Here is a 25,995-nt window from a genome sequence, read left to right on the forward strand (position 1 = left end):
TGGCTGCTCAGCAGTGACAATGAAGATGGCAAACTGAAGTCGTATTAAAATGACCTCACTGTCTTCTCAACACAGCTTCAGCTGGGAAGATTATGCAGTCTGTTTCCAATGCAAGCACTCATTCTGGCAGAGCTCAATCACACTGACCTTCTGCAAGTGTAACAGAACCGTTACCATAATTTTAAAAAAGTTCTTAAATATTTGCACAACTCTTGCTTTATGTTTCCTGAAGAACCTTTCAGAGATGAGAAAGGCTCTACCGATTCACTCTGCACTCCCCAATACCACTGTAGTCTAATCGCATTAAGTTATTGATACTGTTCAGTACTCAGTGAATGGGAACACTTTTCTTTCTTAAGACAGCAACCGTTAACCACGGTTCCGCGGGAAGGAGACGCCCGGTCCTGCTCACAGCCCTGCCTATGCCCAGCCACTGCCATCTCCTTTCTTCCCATGTCTCCGCTCTAGAGATCAGCCTCTGGTGATCTGCAACACCACACTTACCAAACTCCGGAAAGCTAAACTGGTACTGGAAAAGCTATTTAATGGCTTCTGTATACAGGCGCCACAGAAACCGCCCAGCTCCCTCCTGCACACCGCTGCCTCCCTGCAGGTTTGAAGCTGTGGCTCTGACCCCCCCTCCTGTAGCCGCCTCCACCACGGGAAGGAGCAGGATGCTGCCTGTGCACTTGTTAGCGCCTGACACCCCTTTGCAGAGCTGTCAGAGCCCCGCGCTGCCCAGCAGGGACGCCCACCTTCCCCTTGCCCCCCACGGCGGAGGGGGCACGCAGGAGAGTGCCAGGGCTGAGCCCTGCAGTCACCGTCACCTCCCGTTACTACCTGCATTAGGGCTAATCGGAAGGAGGCTGGATACATTAAAAAGGTCAAAAAGGTCTAGCTGTGTAAGGCTCTCCCTCTGGGGAGAGGGAATTAAATAATCTCTTTACACGTTAGCTACAAAGACAAGATACAAATGATTTTTACAAACCTACTGTCCTTTACAATATATTTTTAAGTTGGTATTTACCTTAAAGTCTGATTGTGTAACCAGAGACTTCCAAACTAATTGCTGGGCTGTATTTGCAACCTTTATGGGAGGCTGGCAGGATTTTTTTTCTGATTATTATTGCATTTGTTTGTTAAACAAGAAAATAAAAATGTCAAGCCATCTCCCGAGTGCTGCTGGCAAGCGGAGCCTCTCCCCTTCTTTAGAGAAAGCATTTGCACACATCTATTCCTTTGGTGCGTCCCGGCCGGTGCAGCTGTTCACTCTTTCTCCTCCTCTGGATGTAATTTTCATTACTGGTATAAAATTAAGCAATAAGGTATGACAGACAGTACATAGCTGGGCAATTATTCCAAGCCTCAGGTGGCGTTATCCAGCATGAGGCTGGGGGCAGAATGACTGTAACCACCCGAGACGTTCAATAATCGCCTTGAAAAGCGTGGCCAGGAGCCTTATTTGCTATTCTGAAACTGAGTCTACTGGGATGCAGGGCTCACACTGGCTTGAATGCATTTATTTTTACACTTCACGTAAGGTGCCCTGATGCAGCAGCAATAGGCGCTGGCCAGGAAATTAAAAGACAAGGGAGATGGATCCAAGAATTGGCAGCTTTTCCCTTTTGTTTTGTGTTTATTAACATCGGAACAGGGAGCAGCACCGAGCCTGTCGAGCTTGGGGTCACCGGCACACCGCTGCGCCGAAGCCACTGCCCCAGCGGCAGCTGCCACCCTGGCCCGGGGGGCTGGTGCCCAGCCCCACCGCCCCACCCAGAGGCAAAGGGGGGGAGGTCAATGCCAAAGGGGACACTGGTGGGCCATGGCCAGCAGCCCCTTCCCCACGGCCACAGCTGTCCCGGCTCCTGCCTGGGCTCCAGCTGGGACGGGGGTGACTCCGCCACACAGCAGAAATGTGAATAGCGGTCGGCAGTGTTGCAGCTGTTAATGTGTTTTACGACATGAATATTTATAAGTGAGGATGTAATATTAAAAACATACACATATAAAATATTAATACGACACATGTCATAGCTGCAGTCTAAACAGACAGGTATGACTGACGGTATTATCGCTCAGCCATCACCACTTTCACTGATAGATCTGTAAATGGTAAATAATATTAACTAATGGATCTTCGCAGCCCTCATGTGAAGTTTCGAAGCAAATATTTGCTTAAAAATTGCTCTAAAAAGCCCGTCTGCGGCTACACCTCCCTGCGATCCTCTGTGCCTTTGGAGGAAGACAAACACCCCACGTCTCTATGCGTCAAGGGTTGAAGCCTCTCTCCGTGTCGCAGCCCCAGGTCCCTGGGATGAATGTCACCGGCCAGGGAATGGTGGGGCTGAGCCAAGCCAGCGCTTCCCTCAGAACAGCTGCACTCTCCGGAGCCCCACTTACGAAGTGATACAACTGATGGGAATAAACCCCTGTCTCATCTAGGAAAGCAGTAACAATAATATTGCCCCTGTTTACAGCTTATCTCACACTGTTCATCCAAAGCCCTTGAAGTACTTCATGCTCTAAAAAAATACCATCACCGCATTTGTGGATGCTTTTCCAAAATTCTGTGGGTCAAACTGGGGTGAACAGCAGCTCTCCCTTTAGCCCCGTCCTTCCAAACGCAAAACTACGTGAGCATATGCAAGGCTCCCTCTGAGCTGCCCTCAAACGCTCGGTACCCTCGCCAGACTGCTGCCAAGAAAAGCTACGCTGAAAATGACCAAATTAGGCAATTATTTCTATATATTTTAAATACTCTTTACTGAAAACTGCCTGGGGATGTACATGACCTTGCCTTACCTGAGGGAGATGGCGATAAACAAATAATTGCAACAACTCTTAATTATATTTATATCCCATCTATAAAAATGTCAATTATAACTTCAGAGGTCAACTACAAAACTGAGGTTTTGGCAGCTGGACAGCACACAAAAGCTATTTTTCTCCTAAGAAAAGCATCATCCTTCGCCAAGGCACAGACGCTATCTCGCTAACAACATCACTCCTGTCTCTTCCAATAAATACAACCATTACACCAACGGCTTCCACCTGGACAATTACTTTCATGCACCGAAACTGGCTAGATGGGGATAACGCAAACACGACACACGACCCTCGCATCCCTCCTCGCGAGCGGCGGCTGCAGGAAGGATGCCGCAGACGCTGTGCTCCCGTGTGCGGTCCCGGTGCTACGAGCCGTGGAGATCTCCCAGCCCCGATGCTGCAGTGTAGATCCAACCCAAACCTGGGGCACCCCCGTCTCCACACGGCTGGGGAGAGCCCGGCCGCAGAGCCCCCGGGAGCTGCTGGCTCGGCCGTGTCGGAGGGATGCTCAGCTACCACCCAGCCCCACACAGCCCCTGAGATGCCGCCCAGCCCCGGCCCCAGCACCCTCCCTGCGGGGAAACAGTGGCACGTTTGCAGTGACAGCAAAAACCCAAGTGGTTTTAAAGCTCTGCCACAATCGATGCCTGTCTTTCGGAGATGTTTTAACTCCTAACACATAGGATATTGCTTGTACCAGGCGGACAGCCTGCCCTTCTTTAATTTTGTTTAGTTTTAAGATTAAAGAAGTCCAAATCCCATGCTGTCACATCCCTCCTCTCTCCCCTGCCATTCTTAACTCTGTGAGAGAGTTAATTGATATGAAAATAACTCTGGGGGCTGTATGGCTTTGAAAAACATATAGTATTACATTCAATACCAGCTATTACAGCTTGGGGGATTCAGTCACTCAAGATCTTTGTCTTTTTGCAAGTTCAAGATGCAGGACAGTCGTGTTGCACGCCGCGGACAGCTTCTGGAGCAGCTGATGGCTACAGGCAAGCATAAAACGAGCCCGTGCTGGTGGAGAGCATCTAAAGCTGTGATCAAGAGCATCCCATTACGATAATTATTCCATCTCCCACCATGTCTTGACCCACCTCTACCCTCCTGCAGTCGTGCTCGGCAGCACATTGGTATGCCTTCTGGAGCTCCCCTCCATAATGGAGTTAGAAGGACATCATCATCTTGCCAGGCTCCCTCCAACCACAAAGATCAATAACTAATGTTGAACTCCAGATTTTTATCTGCACTTTGCAAGGGTAACAAAATAACATCACCCTCTTTTTTATTTTTTTTATTTCCAATTACTAAATCCTTTCAAGATTGACCCAGTAATTTTCAGCTCTATGAAATTTTAGGCAGTGAAGAAAGTGCTGAAGGTGGTGAAAGTGATCTTCCATAGTGTCTGGAGAACTTTTGTGTGTGGTTTTGCTCCCTGTACAGAAGTGCAACAGTATGGCACAGGGTACAGAAATAAGAGGATTACCAACATTTTCTTTCCAAAAAGAGATGGCATCGTAACTATGGGGACCCAGAGGTATTTGCCTTCTAAGTGCTAGTTCATTGCGTGCCCACTACCACAGTGAAGTGGCCAAGCCAGAAGGAGAAGCCCCGCAAGAAGACACTGCATCCCAGTGAAGCTAGGCATTGTTTTACCTATGATAATCCAAAAATTAACCACTCCTTCAATTAAATACAGCTTTTTCAGCCTGCCTTTAATATGGCTAGTCAGGCAGGCACGGAATGCAATAGCTCTGAGTCTTATTCTCCTTGGAGAACATCCAGGAATAGTTAAGAAATTAAGAAAAGAAAAAGACACCAGCAGAGGCAACAACATGGTTAGCCTGGTGACATTTTTAATGTCATGAAAGTTACGTGCTCCATTGGCAAGGCATTAATTTTTATTTTGGGTGGGGTTTTCAAGAAACAACGAGCAGTTTTGAAAATCCCTCTTAGCATGCCTGGTTAAATCTGAGCCCCCCCACTAACCAGCCGCTGCCGGCCCCATGCCACGCATGCCGGCCAGTCATACACTACCACAACACGCACGGGCCAGAATCACATCAACAAATATGCTCAATTTGCTTGCAAGGAAATTTATCTCGCCTTCTAGCAGTTGGGAGTGCATTTTAATACTTTTCCTTTCCCTTGCCTACGCTGATTATTCTAGGCATAGACTAACTACAGTAAGCCACAGCGGATATTTTATCTGCCATTTCTCTTTCCCTCGGCTAATTTGAAGATAAAGATTGGAACCCGCGAGTGGTTTTAAGAATTGCCATTAACACTGTTGCTGCACACTACTGCATTTTAAACACGTTTCCAACACAATCAGAATGTCACAATTTGTAAAATCTGAGGTGATTTTATAAACGATTGATGCAGCAGAACTTGCCTCATCACAGCAGCCCACTAGCCAGTTTATTAGCCTGATTAGTGGTAGCTACCTGTGCAGAGAAGGAAAATATGCCAGAAAAAACTGTATAAATTAAAGCGTGAAGATGAAGACGACTCTTTATGCTGCCTTTTACACTTAGTTCTTCCTCCCACCTGCACTTGGCAGAGGTAAGGACCCAGCGCTCAGACATGCCCCCCTGGCAGCTGCTCCCGCTGCAGCAGCGCAACCCCTTGGCACCGGCCGGGCTTCACACGCCTGCAGGAATTTTGGCTAATCCCAGCAAATAAGCAGCATTGTCCTGCACCCAGCAAAAGGGTCCATCTGTTCCCCGGGATACAGCCTCACAAACAGAGCTGGCCCTCCCGGGTGCCAGAGAACTCCCTTATTTGCCAGGGGCAGGGAGGGGGGCTGCAGCCCACCCTGCCTCCTGGATGGCACAAGCAAGTGGGACAGCCCTGGCTGCGGAGCCTGACTCCAGTGGGGCACACGGGGGTAACACCACCTCCACCCAACGGCATTCGGAATCTGCTTTTGGTCCTTTTGGACCCTTAGTTCCTCCCCACTTAGACCTCACCTAGGAGCTTACACAAGGATGTTGATGCAAAGAGATACTACCTCTTGCGTGTAGAAAAACAAGGCTAAAAAAAAAAAAATAACCAATGAAATTCACAGAATTCCTGGTTTAAAAAGGAAAACCTGTTGCCTCCCACCTGCCACACACAAAGTGGTGATGGGGCAGGGACATGGAACCGCAGGCCAGGGACTTGCAAATGGGGCTGCAAAAGCCTCAGCAGGACAGGGCACGGAGACGAACGCCAGAATGCACTGCCAGCCTGTCCGATGCACGCTGCGTGAACTCACCAGGTAAAGAAACAGTTTAAGAGAAGAAAACAAGGAATATAAACAAAAGCACGCAGAAGACTTGTGGAAACACATTCACAGGGGCCAAATCTGCAAGTGTGCGCCTTGCTGGGACCAGAGCCCCCCTGTACTCCTTGAGCCCCTCTGCCACATCAGAGCGGGGATGTGGGGCCCTTGTGCCCAGCACAAAAGCACCACATAATGCAGCTTTTAAATGCAACAAACAACTTGCCAAGAGTCTGAATGGAGAAGGATATTTATGGCCCGTTTCAGGGTGGTTGCAAAAAGAAGCATGGAAAATTCCCTGGATATAAAGGGAAGTTGTCAGGGGTTGAACTTTCCAAACTACGTAGGAGTTTTGAACACTTGGTTCCCGTTACAAAACTGATGGGCACTGGCTGTTAGCATGCCCCCCCTGGCTCCAAAGAGCTTATCTTTCCAAGCAAGCCTTCTGCTCGCTGCTGCTGAATTTTCCAGGGATTTCCACTATGATCCCTGACTTCAGAGAGGGATTAGTGCCTGAGAGGGAACTGCTGGAGGGAGGGAATGCTATCCTGGAGGTTTTGCCTGACTCACCCAGCCAGCCCCATGCACTGAAGTTGCTTGTTAAGGCAAATATCAGAGCAGTGAATAATTCAGACAGTGCTGGGAGGTCAAGGTCTTCAGACCCTGCCATGGAGATGATGATGAGGCGCGGTGGCTGCGGCCACGCACTCTGGGCTGCTCCGCTCTCCCCTTCCCAGCGCTCCCAGCCTAGGGACAGGCTCCTTTACACCTTCCGTCAGCCTCCCTGCACAACAGGCTACGCACCCCGCGCTGAGTAGCAGGCACATATCGACAGATGAGACAATACCAGTATCCATCAAGAGAGCCCCCACAAAGAGGCCGGGGTGCGAAGGGCAAGCAACAAACCTCCGGGCTACACGTCCACGCTGTCGCAGGGGGGCAGAAGCCACAAGCCACATGGGCTCCCCACGCTGCCTCCGAACACACACCGTGCTAAAGCAGGGACACTGGTGGCATAAAATCAATCTCGTTTGGAGAGAAGGGAAGAGGGTCTCGGAGCGTGTCCCCAGTGCAGTTTCTGGTGCCACCATGAGAGCCCAGGTACATTTACCTCCTCCCAGCCCAGCAAAGCGGCTGCCAGGCTGCGCTCCGCCTGGAGCTCAGCGCCTCTGCTGCAGTGATAACGTGAACTGCTCGCCAAGAGACAGAAGAGCATCATTTATTTCCACTGAAAGGAATGGCCATAACATTGAAAATAATCCTCAGCTCATTTTCACAGAGCTGTAACAAGCAATGATGAAACCTCGTCTCTCTTGTGAAATATGTGGAGGGAAATTCCTCTTCTGGAGATTCTGCTTATTCTGAACTACTATCACTGGAGGACGGGCAGTCCTCAGCTTCAAATCTCCAGCATGCCTGAAACCCCAGCAGAAGGGTTTAGCATCTTAATTTCCTGCTATCTCAGTTTAACCAGTCTTATGCCCAGCTTAACCTGACACTAACCACCTCGGTACAAACCCTCTGCTTCCCTGCAGCCTCAGCACACCCTGGGCTTCACCGTCTCCTGGGATGCCACGGAGCCTGACAATAGTCCTCCCAAAGGTAAGTCATTAGACTGACCAGAAAAGTCACCTCTAATAAACCAAATCCACGTGACGTGCGGCATTACGTGCCAAGCAGCCCTTCCTCTGCAACACCTGCGGAACAGAGGGATTTAGCACCACTGGATTTAGCCACGGGGTCATCACGTTGACACTGATTTTTGGCTGTGCTCACCGTGCAGAAGCTGTCACAACATGTGATGTCTGAGCTCCCGTTCTCTCTTACCTCTATGCCTGTTGGTTGTCTTGTCAAACATAAGCATGGCGTCCTCTACCTGCAAGAGAGAAGAGGGGAGATGTGTGCTTTAGCACCCTGGCTGCACAGTTCGCGAAGACACGACAGACAGACTGGGAGGGGGAGACCAGGCAGGAGCAGCCCCAGCTCAGGTACAAACGATGCATCAGATCTCCTTCTTCTGCTCAGTCAGTGCTTCGCTTTGGAAACCTGCTGCTTTCAACCCCCGTCCGAGCCGCCATTTGATCCTCAAGCGGAAAAGCCAACATTAAAAGTTGTGTTGCCCTAAAAAGCCAAACATCTAAGCAGCTCTTCCATCTCTCCTCGGTCCCTGGCCTTGCCTCATCCCAGCCCTTTTCCCTTTTGTAGGGAGATAAGGAAGGGCCAAGAGAGGAATCGAGGATGCAGATCAGGCCCATGACTTCTCCAAATTAGAGTCACTGTCTTGGCTGAGAATTCGGAGGTTACAAGCAAGCAGGGTAAAATCTGGTCAGCCAAGAAAGGTATTCAGAGGTTTTCAAAAGGCCTTTTGAAAAGTTCGGGGAAAGAGGGGAGAGGGAGGAGGGAGAAGGTTTAATTCGCATCAGGCTTGGCATTTCCACTTCAGAAGAGAGATGACTGATGAAACGTACTGAAGTGCAACCAAATTGCTTTCAACTTTCATTACTATTTGCATGATTTATTTCAACTCCATTTAATCTGTGCAGCCACACCTAAAATTTTACACTTATTTTAGAAGGATGTTGTGCTGGGGTTTATTTTCCAGCGTTACCACATTTCCAACGCCGCGCAGTGGTGGGGGGAGTGGGGCAGGTCGGCTGCAGCATCGGCCCGGGTGATCCTTCCGAACAGAAGTTACAGACTGGCTGCTCCCTGCTGTGAACTCCGGGCTGGTGACAACCTGCACCACCGCCCAGCTGCAGAAGATGCTGCAGGAAGGGAGAAGACCTTTAAAGAAAAGATTTTACTCTTTAAAGGACTCCACTGCCTGTCTGCAGGGGTGGTTTGGGGGGTTTTTGCCCGTTTGGGGGATTTTTTAGTTTTTCTTGCTCAGTAATTTTTATGATACTTCCTTGTTCTTATAGTCCAGCTTTGTATAAATCGTTTATTTCAGGTAAGCGCCTTACAACGCAGTTACGTGCTCTCTTCACCTTACAGTGCCACCAAAGGGTCTGCCCTTCCCCGCAGCCGCCCGTGCCCGCTCCATGCCGCCCTCCTCCTCCTCCGTGCCAACACGCCAGCACAGTGCGCAGAGCCGGGGGACACTCCAGGTTCCGACGACACGCACCTTCTCTGCCACGACCATCTGAAGCCAGATCAGTTCCCCGGCACGGCCAAACCAGCGCGGTGCTGACACACCGGAGGGGCTGCCACGGAGCAGGGAGAAGCAGCACCTTGGGGGAAGGTGGGACCGCTCTCGGCACCTGTGCCAGCTCCTGCTGCCTTCATGTGACCGTAGCAGTTACAGCAGGATTTGGAAGCTCACGCCTGGACAAAATTCACGGTTCAGGGAGTATAGTCTGACTAGTCGTCTTACACAGGGAACAGACACCCAGCCTACCTGCGGGCAGAACTGCAGTCTCGGCAGGGCACAGACAGGTTTGGGAAGGCGGTAAAACACAACTTGAACCTCTCGTAACTACAGGACTGAAACATATTCTGGTAGATAGTAAAAAACCAACAGGGCAGCCAAACCTCACACGATGCCTAAGCTCATCTGAAAACCTGCCTCTGGTTAACTTATTCTTAACTTTTTCAAGTCAAAGTGCTTTGCAAAATGCATTAGCAATGGCCTGAGACGGTGGAGAACAGCATGCCTCCTTGATACCCATCCTGAATGAGACCTAAGGATGCTGAAAAATCCAAACCACATTAAGCACAGAGCCGTCTGTCCTGCTGTCTGTCTTCACTCCAAGGAAGGAAACACAGCTATTAGCGATGCTAGGAGGCAGATAAGGACAGAGCTGCCCTTCACCTTACCACCACCGTTTATCTCTGCTCCAGAGTTATGTTTGCACAGCAATCTTTATTTTTCATTCTCACAGGTCTTGGCCTCACTGGCACCAAAAATTACATGTTGCACCTAATGCTGTTTCCTGGATCACTGAGGCTTCCTCTACCTCGGTCCACGTGAGCGCGCTGACCATCCTTTTGTCCCCAAGCTGATTGCTGTTGCAGAAGCGTTAATGTGCAACGCTTCCAGTGTAACCTTTCTGCATCAAACCCCGTACCAGAGCCCAGAGAGGTCCTGGATGCCGCAGCACAGATCCCACCAGCCCAGGAGGGTCCTCTGTCCCTCCCACAGGCTGCCACTGTGTGCAGGCTCTCCGGGCTGTGCCCCATCGCTGAAAAGGCTGTCATTTCAAAATGACACCTCTTTCTGCAAGGACATTACTGAGGACTAAAAAAAGGCTGCTTGTATGGTTAGGGGGAGATGAGACATAACAGGACTCTAACCTCACTGTAGCATGGCCATGCCTGAGCCCGAAGCCTCTCAGCAGGCTGAAGCCTGAGCTGTGGGGAGCAAAACCCTCTCTTGGGCTCAGCTGGGGCTGGCAGCAGCAGCAGCAGCATGTGTTTGAACCTCTTGTGCAGCCTCATCCTGCTCCTCCGAGTGCTGCCGCGAGGAAGGAGGGACAGGTCCTGGCATGAGACCAGGCACAGGAGGGGGCAAGGGGCTCTGGGTGCAGCTCCTGGCCATACCAGGGATCTACAGTTCTGTTCGTCTCTCCCACCTGTGCAATGTGACACGTTGTCTCGCCCACCAGATAAATGTCCTCTGGGCAAACAGCACTCTGTGCCATGTGTACTAGGGCCCGCTCTGCTGGAATGATGCTCTTGGCAGAGATCTTTTTTATGCAAATAAATCCTTATTAGCAGTAACAAACGCAGCCTGCATGGGCTAATCCAGGAGGTTTCCATCTTGCTGGCTGGGACCCCGAGGAGCGTGGATACTCTGGGGGTGGGCACATCAGCCCTCCAAACAGCGGGACCCACTTTGGGCTCAGGACCAGGGGCGCAGCTGCCTACGGAAGGGTCAGCCCGGCAGCTCAAACCTGAAAACTTGCAAGCGGGAAAGCGGCTCTGCAGCTGAGTTTCAGATTTGGACCAAGCATGCCTTTAAGAAAAAATAATCAGTGGGGTGTTCTTTAAGCCAGCTGGTGCCCTTTCAACAATGTCTAATTGGTTATCTTTTCTGTTTCCTAAGGTCAGAACGTTTTATCTCCGTCTCTGCCCTTTCTGAGTCTACCCCACCCTGTGTTATTTTTTAGGGCAGCCATTGTAGCAGAAGAATAGCCTCTTTCCTCCATAGTCCAGTGACACAATGAGACTTCTTGAAACCTCCTGAATAGATAAAGTGCACAGCAAAAGGAAAATTCTATTAACGCTTTGCAAAATAAAACATCTAAGAGTTGGTTAGACAAGCAAGTAGAGAAAATCAATATGGAGAGGGCAGCGCGCTTAGAAAAACTTTTCACCAGTTGCAAAAAGGTGGCGAGGGTATGGGAGGGAGGGGGAGAAAGAAACTTATTAATTCAGAAAACCCATCAATGGTATGGAAATCTGGCAGAACAGCAAGAACAGAAACTAGAAGAATTTGAATATACAAAGGGCTGAATAGAATGAGAAAACCACACTGCCTCACACACACAGCCCGTTTCTCACGGTTCTCTGTGAATCAAACACAAGCGGCTTGTTCAAGTTTTCATCAAGGAGAAATAAGGGACGCAGTCAAGGTAACCGGCAGTAAACCCTGTAGTAAGCAAATTGATCCCTATTTCAGGGGAAGGAAAAAAACAACCAACCCACAGCTGAAACTCAAGTACATTCAGGAGCTGTGACTGTCCAGAAGTTAACCCCCTCCTCCTCCAACCCTCGCTCGCCCAATATTTTAAAGATGCTCAAACCGCACGTCCAGGTCTCAACTCAAAATACACAACCAGCACCTTGCCTACGAAAGAGAAGGAAGCTTTTTCCAGAGTTAGAAACAAGACTGGGAGATGCTATCGCCACCTGCCAGGCTTGGCCCATCACCCCTGCACGCTCCAGCACGGGGCTCGTCTCCCCAGCACGGGTGGGAGATGCTGAGCAGAGAGCACCCACCCACGCGCTCGGAGAGGCATCCAGGACTCCACACCGCTTTTCAGATGTTGTATGGCTCAGTATGGAGGCTTCAAGGAGCTGATTAATCTGAACCTATTCTGGGCATCAAATTAAAGTGTATTACAAAATGAACAGTCTTAGCACTTCAGGTAAATAAAAAAAAAAAAAAAAAAGAAAAAAAGGCTTGCCAGATAATACCAGTTACAGATACTTATGCCCAACAGACTTCTCTGTCCCAGCATACCCCATACATATATGTCCAATTTAGACCCAGTTTCTTATATAAAGCCTAACTAATGGGCTTTAGTTTATTTAACTTTTTTTTTTTCCAAGCCACTTGGGGCTCTGAGAAAAGGAAGGGCTATACCACTTCATTACTCACTGCCTGGAAGGAGGAATAGGGGAGAACAGGAGGAAAGAAAAAAACCTGGAGAAGCCAAAGGCTTTAATAATCCTAACAGTTCCCAGGGTTATTTAAAATATGCCCAACCAGTTCACAAAAGGCTCCACAGAGATAAATGTATTTGATTTTCTTCCACTTTAATGGAGGCATACATTTAAAGCAACAAAACCAGGGTGACCTAAATAAAATGACTATTAATTGTACTCAGAAAGGCTCTGAATTTAATGCAACTGATCCAGGCTGGCAGAAGAACACACAATGTTCTCCATTCATCCCTCCCACTTTCCTCTTCAGGATTTTCAGCTCCTCTCTTTTCCACGGGGCTGTCCTGGGCAGCCAAAGCTGATCAAACGCGGTGACTGCCCGTCACCGCTCACACCTTAACGACCGGGCTGAGTCCTGTGCAAGGAACAGCAGCGCCTCGGCAAGCTCCTGGAGGACAGTGCTCCAAGGAACGGGAGTATGGCGCTGCCACCAAATGCTGGGATGACCAAACTGGGATGTTTTCTGGAAAACTTCACACCTCATCTTGTATTTCTACAACCGTGTGACGTCCGCACGGACCGGCAAACCCAAGAGGTGTTCCATGTACCATGCAGCTTGTAAAGCCGATGTTCAGTTATGGGGTCCCTGCATGCGCACAGGCATAACAACAGCCGCCATTCCACTGCTCCAAGTTATTTATTTTTTTTTCTTCCCCCCATTTGAATCTAGTTTACTCATTGAGTAAAACCTCCACGGAGAAACTACCACAACTATACCAAATGGACACACAGCAGTCTTTATTCCTCACACTCCTCCTCATCCAGCCCAGGAAATTATTTCCTGACCCAAACCCTCCATTTCCAACATGTCCACTAGAGCAGGTAAAGATGCTCTTGCATCCCTCCCAGGTGTCCCCCCAAGAACGGAGGGGCTGTTTGTTTCCAACACTCCCGAGCAGACTGGGTGCTACGTTCTCCATCCCTTCAAGGTAAAGAAGAATTAGGGCAGACAAATGAAATAACACACTGCAATCGAACATGGTGGCAATTCAGATTGGATCCTAAGAGACAAGAAATTACAGAAGGATGACATTCAGATATGCACAGCTGGCTGGCGTTCCAACCCTCTGCGATCCCCGACTTGTGAACTCCACAGGTCTATCGCTCCTTCCGCTCCCCCAAGAAAAGTGTGCGGGATATTCTGGTCTAATTCCTCAAATTATTTATACACACTGCCCAAATCCTCCAAGTATTTTGCTTTCTGAAGCAGAAAAACCTCTTAGCTGCTAGTAAACTGTCAGGTGTTATTATTTTAAATGCGCATGTGAAATCTAAGCGCCAGCAACGTGCTTCTGCAGGTTTATAACCTGCCCCCACATAAATTAAGACAAATGCATATCGCAAGCCAGACAGAAAAAACAGTTCCCCCACACCAGGCCCCTGGGGTTGATGACAATGGAATTAAACAAAGCAGCAAACACTTTAACCTTTTCCCCCCCTTGTGCCAGGCGTGCCCCCCTCCCTGCCGGCATGGCTCCCACGGTACCCTTGCTCATCACTGGGCACCGTCGCTGCGGGCTGGCTCCCTCCCTGCCCCAGCCAGCTGGACTGTGGTGGTGGCAGCACCGTGTCCCAGCACGGGTGACCACACTGGACCACTGGCTCCCGATCCAGAGCACAGCTGGTCCCCGTTCTGCCTCCCCACCGTGCTCAGGGGCTTCAGCTCCTGCGCCCACCCTGGTGGCTGCCGCCTTGGCCAACACACCAGGGAGCAAAGCAGAGCCCTCCAGGGCTGGAAGCATGAGCTGCTGCAACTTCACTAGGTAGCCCCGGCTGCTGGCTGCGTGGTGAGAGATTCATACCCTCTGTGGAGCAGGCACACTTTGTGTAGTGCTCCCCGGGGGGCTGGAGACACACGGCGACATCCCTTGCTGAGCGCTTCCCAGTGTTTCGCAGTGACGACTTGCCAACCGAGGACTGACATATTATGCACCACGATAATAATCAATGCCATACTGTGCAAGAACAAATTCCAGTGCTAGCAATTTTTCCCCCCAGCAGTCAAGGCTTTAAAAAGTCTTCTTCAGCAATTATAGCTAATAAAACTACAATTTTATTCAACACACACATATCATTGTAACTAATTTTGCTCCATCAGGGCTGAAATTAAAACAGTCACTCAATCACGTTAATCTCAGGGCTTGCTCACCAGCCGTGACATGGCAAAGAGCATACCAAGTGCTTGCCAAAAAGCACAGTGGCTACTCTCGGACTTCAAAACGCTCCTGCAAAACACCATCATGTTACTCAGTGCTTGCTCTACCAAGGGGGATGTAAGAATGACTAATGCTCTCCAGAAAAAACAGCTTTCCACAGGAGGACAAATTAAAGATGACTCCATAGACGATTTCTCATTAATTCCTTCTCTGGCATTAATAATATGAAGTATTGATGAAAGCAAGGCTCTGTGCCATGCTCACATCAAGTTTTATACTCTATGAGGACTCTTGGTGTTTTCCTTTGACCTGCTGCCTTGGCTGAGAACATTCCTTGTCCCAACGAGATTGCCAGCACACACCAGCTAGCACTACCAACTGGAAGACAAGGTCCTTGCAAGAAAAAACTCACCAAACCCCAACCAACACATCCACAACTCGGAAACAAAGACAGTTCTTTCTCTAGCATCAGGGGCTCCCGTGCCGCTACAAGCCCAGCGGCAGAGTGGGCAGTGAAGAGGGGAAGGAAACAACAAGGCCAGTGCCAGTGAGATGCCAGCGTGGGCTGGTAACGACCTCCCCCAGCAGAATGGCTGGCAGCGTATAAACTCCCAGGGATGTTTTCTCCCAAAGGTTTGATGCTCCTACGCAGCCAGGACCACCACCAGAGAGGGGCACGGGGTCCCCGCAAGCAGAAGGGATGGAGGACAAACCACTCCGGACAGCAGCATTAACAGCTCATCGTTCATCTGGGCACTGGCAGCTCCTCTTGCCTGATGAGGTGGCCCTCACCTCCTGGTCACCTGTGACAACGGGTGCCTGAGGAATGCCCCTCACAGTGGAAATCAAGCTGAAGACAACAGCGACACAGAGAGCCAACCAAGACCGTCATAGTGCCGCCCTCTCCATGGCCGCGGGGTACGTGTGTGTTTGCTGTGTGTTTATGGAGACAGAATAGCCTGCTTCCGTCAGAGCAAAGCGAGCCTTGGGCAGGTCTGATCTCCACAATCAAGTCCTGCAGCCAGGTCTAATTGCCCAGAACAATTTATGCCCGCCAGCACACAGGCAGCTGTCCCCTGGGTCTCCTTAGCTTGACAGGAAAATAGGTTCCAGTGCTGCATTTCTGAAACAGAGTAAGAGAGTCAGAAGAGCTGACACCGAGACCACGTCTCAGAGAGCTCACAGGAGGCAGCCCCCATCCTCCTGCCCTTCTCCCAGGCCAGCAGTGCTGCAGCTCATAAACATCCAGCTGCAGTCCAGTGCTCTGAGATACCGATGGGAAAGGGCACAGAGGGTACACACGACCACCCTGCAGCAAGAACCTGAGACTTGACTCCATGTGCTCACCAGCAACACACAAACCCCCACGAGACGGGCTAAGAACAACATGCTAAACGCTATGCTCCTTACTGCCCTGCACCGAGGGGAGATTTGCACCAACGAACTTCAAATTTCACTGCAGAAGAGCATTGCCTTTTGCTGAGAGCGGGCAGTGAGGTGGCACTGCCCAGCGCCCAAACGCTGCCAGCCCTGGAGGTCTCTGGGGACAGGCACTGGTCTGAGAGTGCCACCCTGCAGGACCTCCTAAGTGCCCGAAATATCTCCAGATGGCAACAGAGATGACAAATGCCATACCAGTAAAGCAAGAACTGCCACAGCAACCTGTTTGGTATCCAGCAGCATAACACAGACGCTGACCTGGCCATGAAACGACAGTATCGGAGCACCGTGGCATTTTGATGTTAATTACCCTCCAGACACCCCAGCCCCAGAGAGGCAGGGACACAAGCAGTACCTCCACTGTCAGACACGGAGACAAACACGTCTCTGCTGCAGCATTCAATCACCTGCAGCCCGGCAGGTCCCGCGGTGGCCAGCGCCACCAAGAATGGCTGCTCTGCACCAACAGAGACCACTGCCCGTGTTTGGCCCAGCAGATGTCCCATGCCAGCTAAAACCAGTCCTGCACTGGTGGGTTTTTGCTCTCGGTTGGGATTTGAGGTATGGACAACCCAAGCTGCAGCTGGAGCCAGCTCTGCAGCCTGGGGCATCCCCAAAGAGCTGCTGCAGAGGACGGGGGCAGCAGTGGGAGCACCCCACACTCCTGGGGACATCTCTTGTGGCAGAGCTGCTCCCCTCTTTGCAGCGTTTCAGATGTCTGCCACAACACACGTCGTGACGTCCCCCGTCCTAGACAAGCCACTTTCTTTAAAAACAAAGCGCAAGCTAACCTAATGAGGGAAGAAGCAGACAGCCATACTTGTTGCTCGAAGCAGACTGATCTAACGCCACACGATACATGTGTTTATACAGGTCTGTAGCAACTGGTTAACAAAATGGATTTGTGACTTACAGCAGCGCCTCCGCCACTGCTAGAACAAATCTCCCATCTACATTTCTGCCCGTAATCAGCGCCACAGGAACTTTTTCTGTGATCAAAGTTGGTCCACGCTACAGTAGGAGACAAGGAGCAATTGATAACTTTAAAATATATGTCAACAGCTAAAAACACTTCAATATGCATTAAAAAGCAAAAGAAGGAGCATATTCTGATCTCGTTCAATCTGCAGCCAGTGTTAAATCACGGAGCTCCCACTGCTGCCCTTCGCTGCAGGGGCAAGAACAGAATCTAGTTCAAAACATCTTCTGGAGAGCCTCCAAACTCTCCTACAAACATTTAATTCACCCTGCCTCAAAACAGCTTTGCGTTTTACGCATCTCACAGACAAGGAAGAGGGTGGGACTAGAGGGGAATTAAGCGACAGGCGTTTTAAGTGACCCGTACGCGGCCCCAGAGCCAGCCACGCTCCTGGAAATCACTGCCTTCGGTTCCCTGCCGGCATCGGATCCATCTCCCATGTGCATCCTTGTCTGTCTATTTATTCAAGCTGCCCTGTCTCACTGTTACACATGCACATATCGTGTTATTTTCTACAAATTTCCCAAACAACTGAGTAGCTTTTTGTGTTTTCTTGCGAGACCCACAAACGAATGAAGAACCTGAGCTTCACTCACCCTGCCGCAACCCTGTCCCCCCTGCTGAAGGACTTAGCAGATGAAAAAGTACAACAAACATACATGAACAATACCTTTTAAATCTATGCACAATAATTCAGAAACATTCTTTCTGGTGCTCACACGGGAGCCATTAGGGTTTACACGTTTAAGCTTCTGCTGCTGAAATGCAGGAGAACTTTTGCCCTTTTAAAAGCGAACGCTGAGAGCTGCACGTAACCACATCACTCAACCTGAAGCTCAAATCCACCAAATACCACAGGAGTGGTGGCACAGCCGCAAGAGCCCACAACACTGAAGTTCACCCGGGCTCCTGTACTCCATCAGGTGTTCTCGGCTGAGCTGTTCCACCCCGTCCCACGCCCCGAGGTGCTGCGGGCAAAGAAGGGGTCTCTCTCCCGTGCTGGCAGCGTGGAGGCGATGCTGCCACAGGGGCACTGGAGGAACATTGCTCCTTCAGCATTTCTGCAAGCCAGGTGCAAGGCGGTTTGTGATTTTACTTTCACGGAACATTAGCTGCCGTCAGCAGAAATAATTCTTCCTCCCTTCACATTGCTCGTTTGCATATTAGCACTGCAAAGCTGCAATCTGTTTTCTTTTCCAAACAATACTTAAGAGGTGCTGCCCATCAGGCCTGGCCGGCGCAGAGTTTGGAGACGGGGAGACTGTTCAGGTCCAGCCAGAGGAGAGGCAGCTCCTGGTGAACACACGTGTGCACACACGGACAGCCGACGTTCATCTCCCCCTTCTCTCCTGATGGGCTCCAGCCACACTGAGAGATACCACTATCTGAAAAGCCAACAAATTTGAACATCCATCCTCCTTTCTGGGCTGCAGCAAGAGGGACATTGTAATTCGATTTAATTACAGCACCAGTTCAAACTCCGCCGATCTCTGCTTGCTTTGTGGCAGGACAGGATGCGGCTCCCAGGCTGGGAGGGCACAGGGCATTTTCCATACAAGAAACGCACGTTTTACAGCTGTGGAGCCAGTTAAAGTCCAAGCTGGCTTGGACATGGACCCTCCCAGAGTGCTGCCCTCCTGCTTGAGCCACCCAGCAGCCCCCTACCCATCCCACCACCCTGCTGTGACGCTCCATACAGGAGGGCAGAGGATGTCTGAATTGGTGCTTTTCCTGGAAAAAAAAAGTGTTAAAGTGCCCAGTGACAACCCATCAAAATTGTGCGTATGGGACTGTCTGGGGCCATCACCCCAGTGTGCAGCAGATCCCCCGACAGAAGCCTTTGCCTGCTCCCCCTGAAGTCTGGGACATGACACCGGGCACTCAGGCTGTCATCGCTGCCAGAGCTGCTCTCCCCTGCGGCACACAGCGACCTGCTTACGCTAGCCACAGAACAGGCTCTGGTAGCCCCAGCCAGCCGCTGCCCCTCCAGCTCCCCCGCCAGCCCCCTGCAGGGTCCAGCCTCCCCCAGGGCTCCACACGGGACCTGGACCCAGCACACCCAGCACCAATAAGGCTTCATCTCCCAGTGGAGAGGGAGCTTCAAACGTTTGTGCAGCGCTGGCAGGTCCTTGAGAGAAGCGTGCTCCGTACAGGGTGAAGTCTCTTATCTCCATACCCAGCGTTTTCCCTATTGATGCCACACTACAATGCGAGCAGCTGGTTCGTTTACTACAAACGAATGCGCCAAATAACGAGATGCACAGAGACCACTGAAAGCCACATGCCAGAAAGAGCCTCAGAGACCATCTCTGAACAGCAAAGTACAGCACTCGGGACTCCGAATAACGCACTGACGATTTCAGGAACAACCCCTAATAAACGGACACTACTATTAAGTGCAGCTCGATTTCAAGCACAAGCCAGGTCCAATGAAGTTCCGTCAAGGTGTGGGTTCTGCAGACAAGTGGCATTTGCACATTTCCCTTTTAAGCACTTTCTGGAATTGAGACCTAAGGGACCCACTGGTCAGCACACCACGACTCACTGAGTTATCACATTACTCTGAGCAGCAAAGAAATTCCTGTTCCCCCAGTAACAAAGCCTGCAGAGGAACAACACGATCACACACCACCCCATCATGTTTGGGAGCACAACCCCACGGCATTCACAGCGCGGGGCTTTGCTACCCACGGAACGGCCACACTAACCCATGGGGCTTCATTCGGTGCCCTTAAGCCGTACAGTAAAAACTAGTTCAGAGCCCTGGCTGTTACAGAGCATATTGAGAAAAACTCTGTTCACAAGACACCCAGGGGCTCTTTTAGAGCTGCCTTTGCAGCAGGATCCTGCGCAGGACAGAGGCAGGTAAACGGATCTGATTAAGAGACATCCTGAGCGCAGTAACAGGATCAAGTTTAAAGAGCTTCCTGCTGCCCTTTTGTAAATACCTGCTGAATAAGTGTGAAGATAAGACAAGTATTGCATTACTATGTTTCCTGATGCATGAAGGGCTTTTTTTATTGCCCAGAGTCTTTTTAAAAAAAAAAAAAAAAAAAAAAAAAAATGAACAATTGCCACAGTCAGCTTCACCAAAAGGCTCAGCTGCAAAATGAAACAGTGTAGTTTATTAGCAAAGAAAAACTCATCTAAGTTTCCCTTGGCTGTAATGAAAGCAAGTTGCATTTTATTTCCTGCTAGATCCTTTTCCCTTTTATTGTTCTTTTCATATACTGACTTGCATATTAAAGATTATTTTTCTAAGGCTGTTCCTTCTAAACAGACCTCCCTCCTCCCTTGTCCTTCACCCCCAAATCAAACATAGCTTACATGCCTACATTTAGGGAATTTTTTTAATTTATGGGAAAAACACTGGCAACCCAGACCGTTGCTGTTACAGGCGTTACACGTTGCTGCGCTCAAGAAAGGTGCTGAATCATCGGCTTGGGGGTCCAAGCCCACTCCGCACCCCTGGGCTTTGCAGCAGGCAGAGGAGGGCAGCTGGATGAGCACTGCCAGCGCCTCGACTCCTGCACAGGCTGCTCACATGATGGGGATTCAGAGAACTGTACTTGGACCAAAGTCATTACACAGATGATTTATGACTTTTTTTCCTTTTTTTTTTTTTTTTTAAGGCCATTGGATCAGAGCCCCACCGATACACACAGACTCACTGCCTGCTCCAGCAGCTCACAGCACTGATGCACAGAAAGCAAAAGTGATTTTCTCACTGTCACAAATTACTGATAAAAATGGGAGAAAACAAGTGCCTGGAAGTGCTTTTGCTCTCTGCTTGAAAAGACAAGAGCTCTGCCCTGGCACTGAAGCAGCCAGAGCCAGGAGCACAGGTCTACCTGGCTTACAGCTCCGTTCGCATCCCTCCACCGTGTCGCCCACCTTCAAGAGAAAAGAAATAATGATGCACTAGCTCTGATTTCTGCTGTTTGTGGGCTTGGACTCTTCCTTTACCTCTTTTAAAATATGCCAGCGAGTCTTGATGAGAAGACAGAAGCCCAAAGCCACTTGTGGGAATGTATCTTTTTTAAGTCTGCTCACCGTAGCTGAGCGTCGCTACCATTAACCTCTGGCGGTAATCACCGTCGCGATCACCGCCACCCAGCCCGCCTGCTGTCCCCAGGGGTTGACAAAATGAGCTGGCACTGGACACGAAATGCCATTTTGATCACTCAAGACCTTGGGACGCTTGCTGCAGCCTCGCCCCCTTTAATTTGAGCTCAATCAGGAAGCTCAGACTGGAACATTAGTTTGGGTTGTCGGGATGGATTTTTAAAAGTGCCACTTTGATTTTACTCCCTTCTGCTCCACCCCTTCCCACTCCGGTCAGGCTCCTAAGCATGCTGTAATAAATGCTGGGAAAGGCAATCCACTAGGAGGACAGGCTATTAAGGCTGAATACAATATTAAAAAGAAAGCAATTAGCAGCGCTGGCTGCGCTCGGCACAGCTCCTCTCACACCTCAGCCCCTCTCCGAACCCCCTGAACGCAAGCGCATCCTGCTGTGCCCCAGTATCACATTGTTTGGAGAAAGATTTAATGCCCACAAATGACGGTTACTGGTGGGTAAATCGAGTTTTACACGTGTCAACAACGCAAGCTCTCATCAGTTTGACAGAGCCTCACCCAGCCATTTGAAACCAAGGTTCAGCTGCAAATTTTAATTACCCCTGGACAGCACCGGGATCACACACATAATCACTGTACCCAGATTTCTGGAATGATGTTGCTACTCTTTTTAAAGCTTACTGCAGAAAACTAATGTTTTCTGTTGTGAGGGGGTTTTTGGTTTAAAACCACGTTGAAGACATTCAACCTCCTGCAGCTCCTTAAATCATCAAAATGATTTTATGAAAAAACTATTTTCTTCAGATGAAAAATAAATTAGTGAAATTAAATTGATGAAAATAATACCAATAAAAAAGGATCCTCCTCCACCCTTATTCTCCATGTAATGGGGATCCAAGGCTCGGGCAGAGGGTTAACTTTCCGTACAGGTGCAAGGTGGTTGAATAAGGCAGGGAGCAAAGGCCCCCGGGTGGGCAGGCGCCCCGCTGGGTGTGAGCAGGGGCAGGACTGGGCAGAGGGCAGGCACAAGCTGAGCAGGAGCACCCTGTCATAGGGAAAGATCGTTTCAGCCATTAAAACAGCATCTGGCCACAGCTGCCACCCCCTCTCATCAAATCCTGATCTAATCCTTGCAGTAAGGTGCAGTGCCGTAGCACATTTCCCCAGGGAGACCACCGAGGCGCCCCGCAGTCCCCTCCGATGGCACCCTGCATCTTTCCCGGGTGCAGGGAGACTGATCACGTTCGGGGGAGCTGCCTCAACCCATCACACCGACTGCAGCAACACCAGAAAGGTATTTAACACACCCCCACACCCCCCGTTCTACCCACAAAACTGGGCACCCTGTTTTCTGAAATATTATTAATTCCACATGGGTTTAATGCAAAACACATTGCTTGTTTTTCACACTTTGCTCCACTTCACGCTTTTTTAAAAGGAAGGCTTCTTTTTGCTGTTGACCAAACAAGGCGTATTTGCGAGTGCTTTTGGAAACAAGGTGTATTTGCAAGAGTTTTCCAAAGCTGCCGCTCCCACCCGCCCCATACCTGTGCGCGGGGCACCTGCCCTTTCTTCTCACCCCCCCAGCCCCCCGTGCCTGGGGAAGAGCCAGGGAGCTGAGGCGGCTGTCACACCGCGCTGCGCTCGCCCACGCCGGGAACACGGGGTTCAAACTGCAGCTCCCACCTTCTCGCTCCCTTTTCTCCCCTAAGCCCTGGGGAACAATAAAGCCCTCCCCCCTCCTCCAGAGGGCCCAACAGCTGCCTTTGAACGTTTTGTTTGAAACCTCTTGGCTTCAAACACTTATTTCTTGCCCAAAAGCTATTTGAATGGATTATGTCCCCATGATGAATCTCTCCTAGAAACGTTACAAGAGACTCCTGAATCATGGCGAACAGGCTCGGTAAATCAAACAAACGGCAAAAATGGGCAAAGAGAAGATTTTGGTGTTAAGAACGAGGTGACAGGTCCACACATCAATCCTGCATGACTGACAAGATGTCCTTCTGAGATGCTTATGTATTTTTTACTTTGCTTCACTGACTGCAGTTTACTATGCCGAAATAACGCAAGATACAATAATTAAGCTGCTATCTCAGCGGATTGTTCACAATGATAATTCCACCTTTGTAATTCAGCTTCAAATAAACCCCCTTTGTTCTGTCTTATTACACAGATTCTGGTATCATTCAAGTATATTAACTGTAGCCTATTACTGTCACACAAAAATGCTCCCTGAGCCATAGCAAAAGGCTCCCTAGACAAAACTTTATGTCATGTTAATCCAAGCTTTAACAACTATGAGGATATATAACTGTATTCTAATTGTGCTTTGTGTTTCTGCATACAAAAAACAGGAGATAGCAGAAGTGACAGAGGCAGCCGCCTTCGAACCAGCACCCGCTCCCACCCGGCTGCCCGCAGCCCCCCCGGCGCGTTTCCACCCGAGCAGCGGCGCTGGAGCCGCGTGGGCACGTCGGGACAAATCCCGGCTCACGCCAGACCAGAGTCTTGGTCACAGAGGGAAAACTGGGCTCGCGCTGCTAAGTGCTGTGGCTGCTACTGCAACAGAAATTAATACCCTCTAAAACAGCACTTAAATGGGGATAATCAGTGTTATGGAAATTGTACATATTTAATTCTTGAGTGTCTCCTGAAAACACTGCGTGATAAAGTACTGTAGTAAGCAGAGCATTCATTTTTTAGCTCAAAATAGGCAAAGGAAAAATAAAAAGAAAAGAAAAGGAAGAAAAACAGCTTGGAAACAAGCAACGAAAAGATTCACAAATTTGTAACAATGCCCTTTCAAGTGCCAGCCGCAAGCTGGGAAATGTTTTTAAGAAAAAGCGGAAGAATCCGTCCCATGCCCACAAGGCTGAGCCAAAAGTATTTTTTGATGTGTTCTGCTGGTGCTTTTGCTCACCCGGTTTTAAGCGCATCGAGAAATCAGATTTATACCCCTTCTCTAGGTAAGGTTGCAGCACCGATCGCACAAGTAAATCCACAGCGGGCTGAAGTGGCCAGGCTCTAACCTTGCTGCTCAGCTGGAGGACACGGCCCTTTCCGCTCCTCCTCCTCCTCATGATCTGCCCATTTTCTGCTGCAATCTTCCCTATTTTATTCCTATAAAATCTGCTTTAATGCAGTAAATTCAAAGCTAATCCAACAAGAAAAATAAAAAAAAAAGATAGGGCCTAAAAAACGTAGGGAGGAGGAAAGCGCGCACAGTCACTTGTTCCAGGTCAGAAGCTGAAGCAGGACCAGAAGCACAACTGCTCCCGGACTCGGCATCTCCCCCTCCTGGGGCGCCCACTTGTCCAGCCCTTCCTGCAGCACTCCGCAGCAGCTCCCCTCGTCCCTCCAGCCCTGTTCCACGCGCGCTCAGGAGACTCTTCAGAGGGACTTCTGTAATGATTAGCCAAAACGCTACCAAAACTCAAGGAAACATGACTGTGGTTCCTTCCTGTGTACCTGCCGGCAGCTCCCGAGGGCTTTCCCAGCACTGTAATGCCAGGAGAATATGGGTAATGGAAACAAATATTTCACATTACTTACCTGTTACCAACTTATAACGCTAAACTGCCATAAAGGGTCATTCTGTAATATCATAAAAACAGACTCCATACTTTACATTAAGCTTACTGACAGCCTGAGAGAGATTTCACATTTCTCTGCATGAGCAGCTCTGCAAAATGCCGCGCTAAGGGAACCAAAGCTGCGTCCGTCAGGATATAACCCCTTTGGCTTCCCTCAACCTGCACCACCGAAACCTACAGAAACATTATTTCCTACTATTTTTTAAGTTATTCTGGATTGACTGCTTCTCCAGCAAATTACCGCACATAGAGCCGATCTCAGGGATGGATGGACAGTTATCACGAACAGCTCCATCCTTTCAGGTTTGGTGCCAGCGCTCGCCGGTCCCAGGCACATCGGTTTGTTTCAGAGTCGGGCCCGAGGTCAGATTAAACCAGGAGGGTTGGAGTTTACACTTACTGAACAACTCTGATCATCTCCTTCAGCTGCCGGCTCTCCAAGACCTTTCCCAAGCCCAGCAGCAGTGAAGCTGGCTCAGCCACATCCCTCCCACCTCCCGGTGCCACTGACCTCCTCGTGTTTGATACGGCATTTACTGACTCTTCTAGATCTACACACTGGGACCCCAGGGAGATCATAAGGATCAAAACCACATCTGTCTTGTGTGTCAGAAATACAAAACCAGCTCCTTCAGCTCCCCAGACTCTAATTATGTGGCATCTTCCAAACATTTCCTGGAGTAAGCCCAACAGGTACAAAACACTGTGCATTTTAGTGACAGGAGGTGCTGTTTATTGGTGTGAATTAACCTTAGACAAACTTGGAGAACTTCATGGGATACATTAAAGAAAAAAAAAATTATTTCAAATGAGACTAAAGGAAACCAGGAGAAAATTTTGGGTTGAGCCCTGAAGTCACAGCGTCCACCTCCACTGAGCAGGGAAGGGTCAGAAAGGGCTGGGGCTCAGGCAGGGCTCCTGTGGAATGGAAAATGGCTCATTTCTCAAACTCTGGCATTTTAATTTGTCCCACCTTAAAAGCAATATGAGCACTGAAGACTGATGGGCAGCACAGAGATGGGACTGGGACTCCTTGAGGTCAACAGCAAACTTCCATCTGTCCAGAGCACCAACGCAGACACAAAGTGCTGCAGAAATGCAGCAACTCAGGTTTGTCTGGCCAAAAGTAAGAGGGAAACCCACCAGCTCTCCTCCTTCATTTCCACAGGACCCCCAGGGAACGCCCGCACACACCTACACACACAGCTGTCCCCGCGTGTCCCTGCCACCAGCACCCACACAGCTCATTAACCGCTTTTTTTG

The 25,995-nt window shown here is 49.7% G+C and overlaps 1 protein-coding gene across 14 annotated transcripts in view; it reads right to left on the reverse strand.

Moving 5' to 3' along the window:
* The window catches only part of MSI2 (musashi RNA binding protein 2), a 255,752-nt gene that overhangs the window by 92,986 nt on the left and 136,771 nt on the right, over positions 1–25,995 (reverse strand). For all 14 annotated transcript variants that reach the window (XR_013925802.1, XM_080374218.1, XM_080374221.1 and 11 more), the window contains one exon: positions 7,922–7,970. Coding sequence is in view for 13 of the 14 variants with exons in the window: in XM_080374218.1 (XP_080230344.1) it covers positions 7,922–7,970 (49 nt within the window). In the remaining variant the exon portion in view is untranslated. The remainder of the gene's footprint in view (positions 1–7,921; positions 7,971–25,995) is intronic.

Source organism: Falco punctatus (genome assembly GCF_963210335.1).
Source record: "Falco punctatus genome assembly, chromosome: 1".
Taxonomy (NCBI): domain Eukaryota; kingdom Metazoa; phylum Chordata; class Aves; order Falconiformes; family Falconidae; genus Falco; species Falco punctatus.